Source organism: Meriones unguiculatus, chromosome 12 (assembly GCF_030254825.1).
Source record: "Meriones unguiculatus strain TT.TT164.6M chromosome 12, Bangor_MerUng_6.1, whole genome shotgun sequence".
Classification (NCBI taxonomy): Eukaryota; Metazoa; Chordata; class Mammalia; order Rodentia; family Muridae; genus Meriones; species Meriones unguiculatus.
The window spans coordinates 67,597,521-67,610,424 of NC_083360.1; the positions used below are offsets into that span (position 1 = coordinate 67,597,521).

Consider the following 12,904-nt stretch of genomic DNA (forward strand, 5'->3'; position numbering starts at 1 on the left):
CACAGAACATTGAATGGATATTTTTTATTATTTAAATTAATGCTTTAGGTATAACTGGCTTTTCAATCTATCATCTATCTCTCTCTGTCTATCTATTTGATGTATAAAGGTGTTTTGTCTGCATGTATATCTGTATATTACATGCATACCCAGTGCCCATGGAGGCCAGAAGAGAGTGTCATATCACCTAGGACTGGAGTTATATGCATGGTTGTACACCACCATGTGGGTGCTCGGAATTGAACCAGTATTCTCTGGTAGCAAATGCCTTTAAGCACTGAGCTATCTCTCTAACTCCTCATAAATGGTGTTAAAAATGCAATGGATACTAAAATAGTTTGGTGGACTTAGAAAATAGTCTTGACCGCACAGAGCTTCTCAAAGGGCCATGGGATTCCCAGAATTAGGTGTGTCACATTTTGAAAAGTGCTGAACTAAATACATATTAAGTGTTCAGACTGGTATTTGGAATATGGTGAGTATAGCGTGTGTTATATTATCATTGTGTATGCTTACTTGCTAACTTCCAAACACATTCATAGGCGTCCTGGAAAGGGATGTAGCACTGCAGCCCTCTGTTGCATGTGCATTTCAGCATAGCACGGTAGGTAGGTTCTGTGCTACAGGAAATAAACAGCATTAGTGTCTGGGGAGATAGTGTCAAGCTCAGCCTCCTGGTTCCCTTTGCCTTGAGGTTCTGTGGACACTTCCATTAACTTACTAATGACTGAACAATTGGCTTTCCTCCCCACTAGGACAACATAGAAAAGGCTGCCTTTGTCAGATTGTACTTAGTCTCTCAAGGACGACTCCCCCTGATGAGCCTAACTGATCTGCTCACGGCTGCGGTGCAGCACCATGAGAAAGAGACCCTGGCCTGGATGATCCTGCACAGCTTGTATCAGGCACGCATTGTGAGCCATGCCAACACAGGTGAGGACAGAAACATTTGCTGCTGCCTCCTCCAGCTGCCTCCCCCCAGCTTGTTTCCTGGCACAGGTTTGGCCTTACCCCCGATGAATAGTGCCTTCAAGGGATGGTAAGCTGTAGCTCACTTCCTTCCTTCCTTCCTTCCTTCCTTCCTTCCTTCCTTCCTTCCTTCCTTCCTTCCTTCCTTTCTTTCTTTCTTTCTTTCTTTCTTTCTTTCTGGGGATAAATTTATTTTGATGGTTTTCATGTTATTTTTGATCTGCGGGCCTACCAGTGGTTCTCAACCTCTGGGTCACTACCCCTTTGAGAGGCAAACAACCCTTTTATAGGGGTCACATATCTGATATCCCGCATATTATATATGTATATTATGATTCATAACAGCAAAATTATAGTTATGAAGTGGCAATGAAATGATTTTATTGTTGGTCATCACTACAACATGAGGAACTATATGAAACGGTCACAGCATTAGGAAGGTTGAGAACCACTGCTCCAGAACCCCATGGGTACAGAACAGATGGGTACAAGTTGCTTCTGTCAGTTTTACTTTAGTATTTCAAAAACAACAAGATGGAAATTGATTCTGCCTGATGATAGAGAGAAATAGTTTGTTGCTCTCCTTTTGGAGCTCCTTTTCCCTCCCCCTTCTTTCAGAAAAATTCCATGCATTCTTCCCAAAGTTTGACTATAAGTCTCAGCCTCTGCTTTTTTTTTTTCCTGGTTTCAGATATAGACCATTTAATATTTTCCTCACTTTAAACATTACATTTTTTAAATTTTTTTAATATTAGTTACAGTTTCTTAACTTTGTATCCCTGCTGTATCCCACTCCCTTTTTTCCTCCCAATCCCACACTCCCTCCTTTATCTCCTCCTTGCCCCTTTCCAAGTCCATTGATAGGGGAGGACCTCCTCCCCTTTCATCTGATATTGGTTTATCAGGTATCTTCAGGACTGGCTGCAAAGTCCTCCTATGTGGCCTAGCAGGGCTGCTCCTCCCTCTGGGGAAGGGATGTCAAAGAGCCTGCCATTGAGTTCATGTCAGAAACAATTCCTGTTCCCCTTACTAGGGTACCCACTTGGATACTGAGCTCCATGGGCTACATCCGAGCAAAGGTTCTAGGTTATATCCATACATGGTCCTTGTTTGGAGAAACAGTCTCATTGAAGACCCCTGTGCCCAGATATATTTAGTCCTTGTGGAGTTCCTGTCCTCTCCAGGTCATATTAAACCCCCCCCCCTTTTTTTTATTCCCTGCACTCTGCCTAAGGTTTGGTTATGAGTCTTAATATCTGCTTTGATACACTGCTAGGTAGAGTCTTTCAGAGGCCCTCTGTGGTAGGCTCCTGTCCTGTTACTTGTTTGCTCCTACATCCAATGTCCATCCCATTTGTCTTTCTAAGTAAGGATTGATCATCTTACCCTGGGTCCTCTTTCTTGTTTATCTTCTTTATGTGTATAGATTGCAATATATTTATCCTATCTTATAGGTCTATATAAGTGAGTATATACCATGTGTGTCTTTCTGCTTCGGGGATACCTTACTCAGGATGATCATTTCTAGGTCCCAACATTTGCATGCAAATTTCATGATTTCCTCATTTTTAATTGCCGAGTAGTATTCCATTGTGTAAAAGTACCACAATTTCTGTATCTATTCCTCAACTGAGGGACATCTGGGTTGTTTCCAGGTTCTGGCTATTATGAATAAAGCTACTACAAACATGGTTGAGCAGATGTCTTTGTTGTGTACTTGAGCATCTTTTGGATATATGCCTAGGAGTGGTATAGCTGGATCTTGAGGAATCACTATTCCTAATTGTCTGAGAAAGCGCCAGATGGATTTCCAAAGTGGTTGTACAAGTTTGCATTCCCACCAGCAATGGAGGAGGGTTCCTCTTACTCAACATCCTCTCCAGCATATGTTGTCACTTGAGTTTTTTTATCTTAGCCATTCTGATGGGTGTCAGGTGAAATCTCAGGGTCGTTTTGATTTACATCTCTCTGATGGCTAAGGACGTTGAGCATTTCTTTAAGTGTTTCTCTGCCATTCTGTATTCCTCTACTAAGAATTCTCTGTTTTGCTCTGTAGCCCATTTTCTAATCGGATTGCTCGATTTGCTGCTTGTTAACTTCTTTAGTTCTTTATATATTCTGGATATCAGCCCTCTGTCAGATATAGAGTTGGTGAAGATCCTTTCCCAGTCTCTATCAGCCTCTGCTTTAATACCTCGATCAGTAGTCTTTCAAAGGCTGTCTGTGGTAGGCTCCTGTCCTGTTCCCTGTCTTCTCCTGCTTTCAATGTCTATTGCATTTGTCCTTTTGAATGAGGATTGAGCATCTTCCCTAGGGTCTTCCTTGTTGAGCTTCTTTAGGAGTATAGATTTTAGTGTGTGTATCCTATATTATAGAGACAAAACAAAACAAAACAAAACCTGAGCTCTGGGGCCCCCAATCAAGGACAATGCATGGAGAGGACCTAAAACCCCAGCTCAGATGTAGCCCATAGGCTCAGTCTCCAAGTGAGATCCCTAGTAAGGGGAGCAGGGGCTTTCTCTGGCATGAACTCAGTGGCAGGCTCTCTGATCACCTCTCCCTGCAGGGTGCAGCCTTCACCAGGCCACAGAGGAAGACAATGCAGCCAGTCCTGATGAGACCTGATAGGCTAAGGTCAGATAGAAGGGAAGAAGTTCCTCCCCTATCAGTGGTCTAGAGGAGGGGCATGGGGGATAAGTGAGAGGAGGACAGAATTGGGAGGAGACAAGAGAGGGGGCCACAGCTGGGATACAAAGTGAATAAATTGTAATAAATGATGATGATGATGATAATAAAAGATTTTGTGCAAAAAAGAGAAATAGTTTGGGGTGGCCATTTAATTAAGAGTCAAAAAGGAAAACAGAGGTAAAATTAAATAGTCTGTAAAAGACTGCTCAGGGTTCATTGTTGTTGTTTATTTGTTTGTTTGTGGCTGTAGAGGACTGCTGGGGAGCAGGCTGACCTTAAATTCAAGATCTCTTTTGCTTCTCACCCCAAGTGGTAGGATTGCGTTAAATGTGTGCTGCCATGCCTGGTAGAGCATTTTAAACACTGGACTGTAATGGCCCCTTTACATGGTACTTGATCTTGGCTATGTGTTTATGATGTCACTTGGCATGTTGCAGAGCAATTTGCTTATATCCACCTTAGAGGCTAGCACTGGGGAAAAAAAATGGCCTTGTGATGGGAAACTTAATTATTTTATTTAAATAAATAAATTTTATATATTGGCTTATGTGTGTGTGAGAGAGAGTGTGTGTCTGTGTCTGTATGAGTATAGCTACACATATGCCATGGTGTAAGTGTGGAAATTAGAGAACTTTGGGGACATGAGGCTATGTTGTCAAGTGTGGGTTTCACAGATCAAACTGGCTTTCATGGCAGGCGTCTTCACCTGCAGGACCCTCTCACTATCTAAAGTAAAAACATATTTATTAGGAAAAAATTTATTATCTATTTCTATTTTTTTGATAAAAATTCTTGCAAAAGTGGCTCTCCTTTTCCTCTTATTAAATCCTAAGGATGTTTCTAAGTAGTTTTTCCTGTGTGGAACCCATCTTTAAAAAAAAAATCGGGGGCTGGAGAAATGGCTCAGAGGTTAAGAGCACTGGCTGTACATCCAAAGGTCTTGAGTTCAACTCCCAGCAACCACATGGTGGCTCATAACCCTCTATAATGAGATCTGGTGCCCTCTTCTGGCATGCAGGCACACATGCAGGCAGAATACTGTATATAAATAATAAATAAATAAAATATTTTTTAAAAAATCAATATTTATCATTTGCTCATTTACCCTATAGTGGCTGGTTGGCATTTCTCTTTTTATGTCTTCGGGACAGTCTTCTGGTTCATCTGGCATATTGAGAACAGGAAGGCACAGGAGGACTGTCAAACAGCTAGCTAACCAAGCCTCAACATTACTGCCTAGTTACATTCCAGATTTCTCCTGATGTGTTGGGTTTTCAGAGAAAAAGCTTCAATAAATGTGTTCTATCGCTTATTGGACAGGGAGGCCTGAAGGATTCACTTAAACAATAAAGGCAAAAATAGCTTCCTGATGTGAATAGTGTAAACTTTATCATGGGCAGCGACATTTCCTGAACTGCATTTTCAAGCTGTCCATGCATCCTGCTTTGGTGGGGATGGTTATTGCTGACCTGTAATAGGAACATGCCCGTTTTTTTGCAGGCGTGTTGAAGAGACTGGAGTGGCTCTTGGAACTGATGGGCTATATGAGAAACATTGCTTACCAGGCAGCACCTACCCAGAATGTGGCTCTTGATGAGGTATGATCTACAGAAGCAGGGAATTTGCCTTAAAATGAAAAGCTTCAGTTTTCTTTCCTGAAAGAAGACTCTGTTGCTGTGTTGCTCAGCTCTTCACAGTTGTGACAGACACCTGAGGTCATTAGCTGACAAAGGGAAAACATTCTTTGGCTCATAGTTTTCAGGTTCTATCCCAAGGTCCATTGATCCAACAGCTTTCAACCTGTGGTGAAGTGACATACCATACAGGGAGAGCATTGCTGAGCTAGACCTAAGACCCATAGCTTATTCCAGGGCACACCCTCTCCCCATACCCCAAAGATCTCCCACTAGTTTCTGCCTCTTCTAGAGTCTGCTGCTTTCCCATAGCATCACCCTGGGGACTAAGCCTAGAAACCATAGCATCACCCTGGGGGTCAGCCAAGATCCAAAATCAAACACATTTTCACAGCTCTTCTTCCTCTTATTTTGATTAACACCAGAAATAACTCTGTGATGCCAGAAGGAAACAATGACTCCGTGTTTTTGAAGATGCCCAGGACTGTACTTTAAGAAATATTTTTAGCAAAACTTGTTCTTTGATGCAAAAACACTAGCTAAAGAGAGAGCCCAGGGTCCTCATACAGTGTTTGTGGGACTGCCAGGCTCAGGCCTTTTCTCTGGCTCACACAACTAAAAATGCCCAGGTTGAAGAGATTCCTGAAGTGTAGTGTATGCAGATCATCTCGTGTCAGCACCTGCATGTGACATATGGAGGAGGTCTCCCTCAGCTCTGCAGTGTGACGGATGATACCCCCAAACAAAAGGCTTCTAATAATTCAAACACGGCTCTCTCTACTCTTCTTTTCTTGATTTTCCGTGTGGGCAATCTTCCCAGCTGAGTTAAATTTGCATAAACTGATATGTTCTTTGAAATCTGGCACAATTTGTCTGAAGACTTGTGTGTCTTTTTGAAATTATTAAAATTTTAATTCATCAGTTAGGATCTTAACAGACTGAGAAATACTTTTTTTAAACTTCTTTTTAAAGCTAATGCAGTCTTTACTCTTTTTTTCTGATTTCCTGAGCTTTTATTAACTTTCTGTTTTCTTACAAAAAAAAAAAGTCTCAAACCACTTAGCATGCAAATTAGCTGGAAAAGGTATAATTGAAATCACAGTAATTCAGCATCTCGGAAGTGTCCCCATTACCATGTCTAATTTTTTTTTAACAAGTATCTAATGTAGTCTGAAGGTTGAATTCCAGACAGATTTTTTTTTTTATGCCTAAAGATAAACCTTTTATTGTTTAAAAATAAAGTCAAAAGCTTCATGTTTTTAAAAATCAGTTTGTCCATATAACAAATAACTTCCTTAGTTTATTTCTCGCCTTAAAAAAACTCCAAATGGGAGGATCTTTAGATCTTGATATGATTAAGAGTAAATTGTTTCTCTTGAAATGCTGAAGGAATAATCTGGAACTGCCGGATCTTCCAACATCACATAAGGGGAAATCAGGAAGCCCAGAGAGGCTCGTAAGTCAGCATGGAAACTGTGTTTGCTGTTCAGTGCAGTTCCTCTTCTAGGGCAGCAGGAATGGTGGAAGAAGAGGAAGATGGCCTTGCATCACGATGGAGGCCTTGTTTGTGAACTTGTGCCACTGAATAAAACATATGCTCTCATGTTGCTTCTGTTTTCTTAACAGGCTTTGGACTTCTTGCTGCTGATATTTGCAGCTGCAGTGGTGGCATGGGCAGACCATGAAGCCCCACTTCTCCTTGGCCTCAGTGCCAGTTGGTTGCCATGGTATCAGAAGAATGGCCCTGGTAGGCCAGGAACAGCCTTGCTTGGCAGGAGTCCGATGCAAAGAGTCACGGTGCAAGAGGTTCTCACTCTCCTTCCCAGTAGCATGCTGCTGCTGCTACAGAAAGAGCCATGGAAAGAACAGACCCAGAAGGTGAGGGATGCCAGCCACCTGCTTAGCAAGGTGGGCAGACATTTGCCTCCAGCAGTTGCTGCTGTAGGACGGAAGTGGGAATTAGATGAAGCTTGGATCACACCAATAGCTTTCATACTTAGCCCCAAATGTCACTCTCATGCTATGTGCAAGAAGCCAAAGCTGGCCCACTCTCAGGCTTGACATTGTCTAGAAACAACACAGACAGTAGCAACAACTCATTTATGATGAGGGGGCAGCTAGAAAGAAAGCCTGTATCTTCATTCATCTATTGGGGACACGTGCTTTTGATCCTGGGTAGAAGGATACATTTTACCTCCAATCCTTGAAGTCAGAACACACAGACAGACAAACTCAGGATTCAGGATGGTATGCTGTGTGGGATACAAGGTGAGAAGCAAGAGAGGGGCCTGGACTCATGTACGGGGGTGGCTCAGAGAGGGTTACATAAGCATGGGTCTAGAGTAGCTGTCTTACTGTAACACAATAAAGGTTCCATTTGACTTGTTCTCTCTCACTGTGTATACTTGCCATTGGCCTGTCTAGATCCTGAACAGGCTCTAAAGCCTGTTAAAGCCCGATAACATCACCCTGCTGTCAGGAAAAGTCATAGGAAGCGATTTTGGCTTTAGTCCTCATGTGTGCAGACTCTCAGCAGAACACGTGGGAATACTGTCTCTTTTACTGACTCTGTCCTGTCTTTAACAACAGCTGTTTAGAAGACTCTTTTCTGAATCCCATTTAATCAAAACTGGATTTTTATGATGTTGAAAGCTTTAAAACTACTAATTTGCTGCTTATTTTTGAAATATGAACATTAATCTGTCAAAACATTTCTGAACTGTGAACCTGGCTTAGCTATGCCTAACCCCACTGAGTGTCTTAGGAAGGCCTTTCACCATTAAGTCAGATAAGCGATAGGAGGCCTCCCCAAACTTTGTATTCTGTGTTCTACTTTTAACTGAAATAAGTGTGGTCTATTGTTATTTCCACACTAGGGCACTGTTCACTTTGGATACAAGGTAGATATCTTATATTAAATATATATTTGTACTGACTGTTTATTTAATAGTAAGTTATAAAACAGAGGAAGGAATATTTATGAACCTTATGATCCTTGGCCAAAATGCATATTGAACCAGTAGAAGGTAGCATGATGCAAAGAAAAATAGCATTGCAGCCAGGTGTAGCTGAGTTCAAATCTTGACTCTGTTGTTCAAAGGAAGTTGATTTGGGCAAGGCCGCTAACCTCTCTGAGCCTCTCAGAGTAACTAGAGATTTGTTCACGGTAAACAAAGGCCTCTGGGCCCATGTCTATCTTACCCTAGCTACACTAAGTCCTAGTATTCAGCAGGGGAAGTAGGTTAAGTTTTGTGAGGTCTTTTGATTTGGGAGTTGTATCTTTCATCCCTGTGTCATCTCTACACCCCTTTATCCTCATATGCTATTCTTCCCATCTCATTTCTACTTCTCCAGCCTCTGCTTAAAGACTGTCGCACTTCTCATTTGTGCAGGCCCAAGAGACTGACTGGCCTCATGCAAATGGTGGGATTTACCTCACTGACAATGTTCTTTTTCACCCTAGTTCATTGACTGGCTGTTTAGCATCATGGAAATTCCTAATGAAGCCTTTGCAGCAAAGTCCAAAGATCTTTTGAAAGGTATTTTTCATGCTTTATGCCCAACACAGGGTGAAAACACCCCCTGCTGGTTGTGATGTGGAAGAGCATAATTGGGCACATGGTTTCAAAAGTGTCCTTACTGTGGCATTTTTGAGTCAGAAAATGGGTTAAAAAGGAGGGCCACTGCCTTTAAAATGAACTTTTAGATAAATGGTATCAAATATATTATAATGGTAAAATAATTAAAATTTGCAAAATTCAGAAAAGTTTAAATACAACAAACAGAAATCCAGAGTTCCAGAGACATTTGGTTTCCATAAATTTTTCTCTATCCTGTATATGAGGACTCTTTTAGAATATTTGTAATGTGAAACAATTAGAAAAATACACATAGACAGTTCTGATTTCACCTTTCATGTTTTAACCTTGTTTTTAAATCTTAAAAACCCATTCTCCAGGCTTTTCATTATTTTATACTTCTCCACAGACTGGTACGCTATGACTGTAGGAAACTCTAAATGTGGAAGATCTTTCTGAAAGTTTTGTAGAATTTTGGACTCATATATGAGGCATGATTTGCCCATCGACTCCCATGACCTGAGCTAGCTTGCTCTTGTCAACTATGTCTTGGGACTTGGGAGTCTGGAGCCAGTGGCTCCTGATGATGTCCCTTGCATGCCATAAGACACTGCACTGAGAAGGGCCTCCCTATTGGCCTACCCTGTAATGCTTTATCTAACTTGGAGACATAGCGTGATTTTTATTTTAAGGGAGGTATAATAATTTTTGTTCCTAAAGAATTCTGGGTTAATGGGAAGTATCTGAGGGCTAGAGCCTCAGTGGGATTCTAATAACAGCACAGAGCTTCACTGGGGATCAGGGATATGATTCAAGATATTTTTACTATTCATTCTTAGGGACCTGCTGAAAGGATTCCCTCTTTGTGTGCTGCAGGGAGTTTGGACCAGTGATTGTTGCAAACATATGCTATCATTAGTTACAAAGCTAACAACTGATATCAATAAAGAAAATAATCACTTGGCTTAAGGAATCACACCTTTTCTAGTGTCAGTCACACCTTATATAGTCATTGGCTTACTGGAATGACCTGGGTCCCCTACATTCCTTCACATCCCTGTATTTACATTACATCTGAATATATTAATATTCTAGAATAAGATAAATATGTAATAATTTATAATACCAGAAGGTGTTATTCAGAATTTCTCTACTTTAAATTGTTCCTTGGGGCCTATAGCACAACAGAAAATACACACATTATAGATACATGTCCAAGTAAAATTTAGTATAGGTACACTTACTTCACTGAGCCCAAGAACTCAGCCGTAATATAAGTGTAGGGTTTTTCTTTAATTAAACATTTAATGGAGATAATCCTGTTCATGTATAAAAGAACACAAATTTAAAGTAAATTGTTACAGAGGAAACATTTCATGTAAATAGTAATGACATTAAGAAAATCGGTATCACTAGCATGCCAAACATCAATAGTCCTGCAAGTTTTCCTCTTTACTGTTTTAAAACTTTTTTTTATCAAAATGACCTTCTCAGACATAGCACAACTCTGTCTAATTCATCAGTATGCTCTGTGTTCTTGTCCTTTTAGCCACACTGCTGTCCTTGAGAGTTCTCCCAGAGTTTAAGAAGAAAGCTGTATGGACCAGAGCATATGGTTGGTGACAGTCACAAGAACCAGCAGCGTTCTCCACTGGATGAGGCAGACCAGAGAAACAGAAGTGTTTTGGGACTGGTGTCTGAGATTGGTGAGAATTGATCCTCACAGTTAGAGGTCACGAGACTGCGGCTGCATACTGACATTAGCATGTGCGTGGCCAGGAGAGGGATGCATTCCTTGGAAACAGAAATAGGAACATGACTTCTATATTGCCAGAGTTCACTGTATTCTTTTTCTTTGTGAAAACTGAATTATATTTTCTCTCCTTTAAATTTTAGTAAAATAATCTTATGAGTTTTGTGCAGTGTGACTTTTATTTTTAAGTATGTGGGAAGATTTTGCCAATGAAAACAAACCATAGAGGTGACGAGGATGTGTTAATCTATTTTCCATGAAGCCTCACAGAAAAACGTCAGTGAGTTAGACAAATTTTATTCCTGTTGATAAAACACACACTTAGAGAACTGCTGCTAGGCATGACACCAACTGATACCCAGGTTATATTTATGAATAATAGGTGTAACTCCTATGCTCAGGTGTCATGAGTGCAAGTGACAGTAGTCCACAACAGTAGTCACAAAGACTATTAGCTCACAAAGGAAGAAATCCAAGGGTTGGTCTGATGAATCTGGTGATGCTGTGGCCTCTTCCTCTGGGGATTGTGCCTCGTACTTGGCAAGGTGGCTGCAGGCAACTTCAAGGTAAAGAAAGGTTCTCTTCCTCACAGGGATGGCAGAAGCAGCACTGGGAGGACTCTGGGAGGACATGTGGGTCTTTGAACAAGTATTTGGTACTGGCAGGTGGAATAGACTCAGCGGCCAGTCCTAAGTCAGATGTTGAGTCATGGACACAGTGGAGGCAGCCCCAAGCAAACATTCTGAACTAGGGTCCCCCAGGAGAGAGATGATAGGATACTAGTCATGCAAAAAGCGATAGATCTCTCCTCAGAAGATCAATCTTTTTATAAGTACATCTCTCTTCACCAGAATGACTAGTGACCTAAAGATAGATAGTATCATGATTCCAGCTCCTGTGATGGCTAGAGACTTAGGCATATTATAGTTTTGATGCTTGCTAATTATTGTGACTTCAACTGGGGTTCAGCCTTCAACTAATCATATAAATGTGCATACAGGGGATCATTAGGAAGAAAAAGGCATGACACTGAAGTCAGGTGCCTTTGTATCTGCCACACAAAGACAGTGCCTGGGACTTCACAAACACCACGGACCTTCTGCTACTCACAGGGGACATGTGTCTTCTTTTTGTCCCAAAGTACACCTGGCAAGTTCAAAGTAGCATGACTAGCTTTATTTTCAAAATATATAATTTCTTTACAGATAGGACTACAAGAAAGTAAGTTTAAGCCAAGAAAGAAAGTACTAGTACTTTATACTAGCCTTTTTATTTGCCTTCCCATATGCTGTATTGTGTATTTCCCACCAACTAGAGACTGAAAGTCATCTAGTGTTTACTGTTAGATGCCAGATAGTGAATACACTAGGCATTTCATTTTGCTTAGCTTGTTTGAATTCTTGCAACAATACTATAAGGAACATTGTTTTCTGTTTTGAAGTGGGGCAAAAATATCCATTTCTACTGTATCAGATACCTTGGCTTCTACTTTAAGGTATACATCTGCTAAGAGGAACACCAGACCTTTGGAACTGGGAAGCTTGAGAGTTGTGTAGCAGACCAAATTTTCCTGCATGCATTAAAGAGCTGTGGATTCCAGAGTACCTTGGAAACACAGGAGACAAGAGTAGCAAAGAGGAAGTGGGCACTAAAGACATTTTTTCATTGTGAAATCAACAGCCAAACATTTGCTGATGCCCAAGGAATGAAAGAATCTGCCTAGACTTCACATTTCAGATTTCAGCTCAGTTTCTTCTCAAACCTGTATTTCCTCCTGTCCTTCACAAGAAAACAGAAGTTTACAAAAAGAAGGAAATAAGATAATCCTCAATCCTCTCTTTCCTAGTTCTTTCTGTTTTGAGCAGTCATGGATGGAAGAGTCATGTAGGTTTAGGGCTAATGGACCTCTAAAGATTCCAAATTTGTAACTTTAAAGATTAAACTCAAAGGTATGCCATTGAAGTAATAATAGCCTCCCTCCTGATTACCTGTATAACCCCCCCCATAAGAGTTAAATTGTTCCCTCAAAAATGCTTCTTTCTTTTACACAAACAAGAAACTGCTTCTTCTTTAGACCATGTTCTTAATTACATAAACGAGGTCTTGCTACAAGTCCTCTCCTGTCAGCTTTTGAAAGCACAGGTTGCCAAGACAAATAGTATTTGGGTATGCACCAGTGTGGGGTTAAAGCTACAGGACGCCTCTCAGAAGTATCCAAACACAGATTGGATTTGAAAAGTGTACATTTGGCACCAAAGTGGGTATCTATGCGGTTGTCTGAA

General features: G+C 40.9%; 1 protein-coding gene across 3 annotated transcripts in view; it reads left to right on the forward strand.

Annotated features, from left to right (window-relative positions):
* The window catches only part of Focad (focadhesin), a 315,631-nt gene extending 304,846 nt beyond the window's left edge, over positions 1 to 10,785 (forward strand). For 2 of the 3 annotated variants that reach the window (XM_060365822.1, XM_060365824.1), the window contains 5 exons: positions 756 to 933; positions 5,158 to 5,255; positions 6,918 to 7,199; positions 8,755 to 8,830; positions 10,419 to 10,785. In XM_060365822.1, the coding sequence (XP_060221805.1) occupies positions 756 to 933; positions 5,158 to 5,255; positions 6,918 to 7,199; positions 8,755 to 8,830; positions 10,419 to 10,492 (708 nt within the window). In that variant the 3' untranslated portion in view covers positions 10,493 to 10,785. The remainder of the gene's footprint in view (positions 1 to 755; positions 934 to 5,157; positions 5,256 to 6,917; positions 7,200 to 8,754; positions 8,831 to 10,418) is intronic. The other variant, XM_060365823.1, reaches the window with a different exon arrangement.
* The last annotated feature ends 2,119 nt before the right edge of the window (positions 10,786 to 12,904 follow it).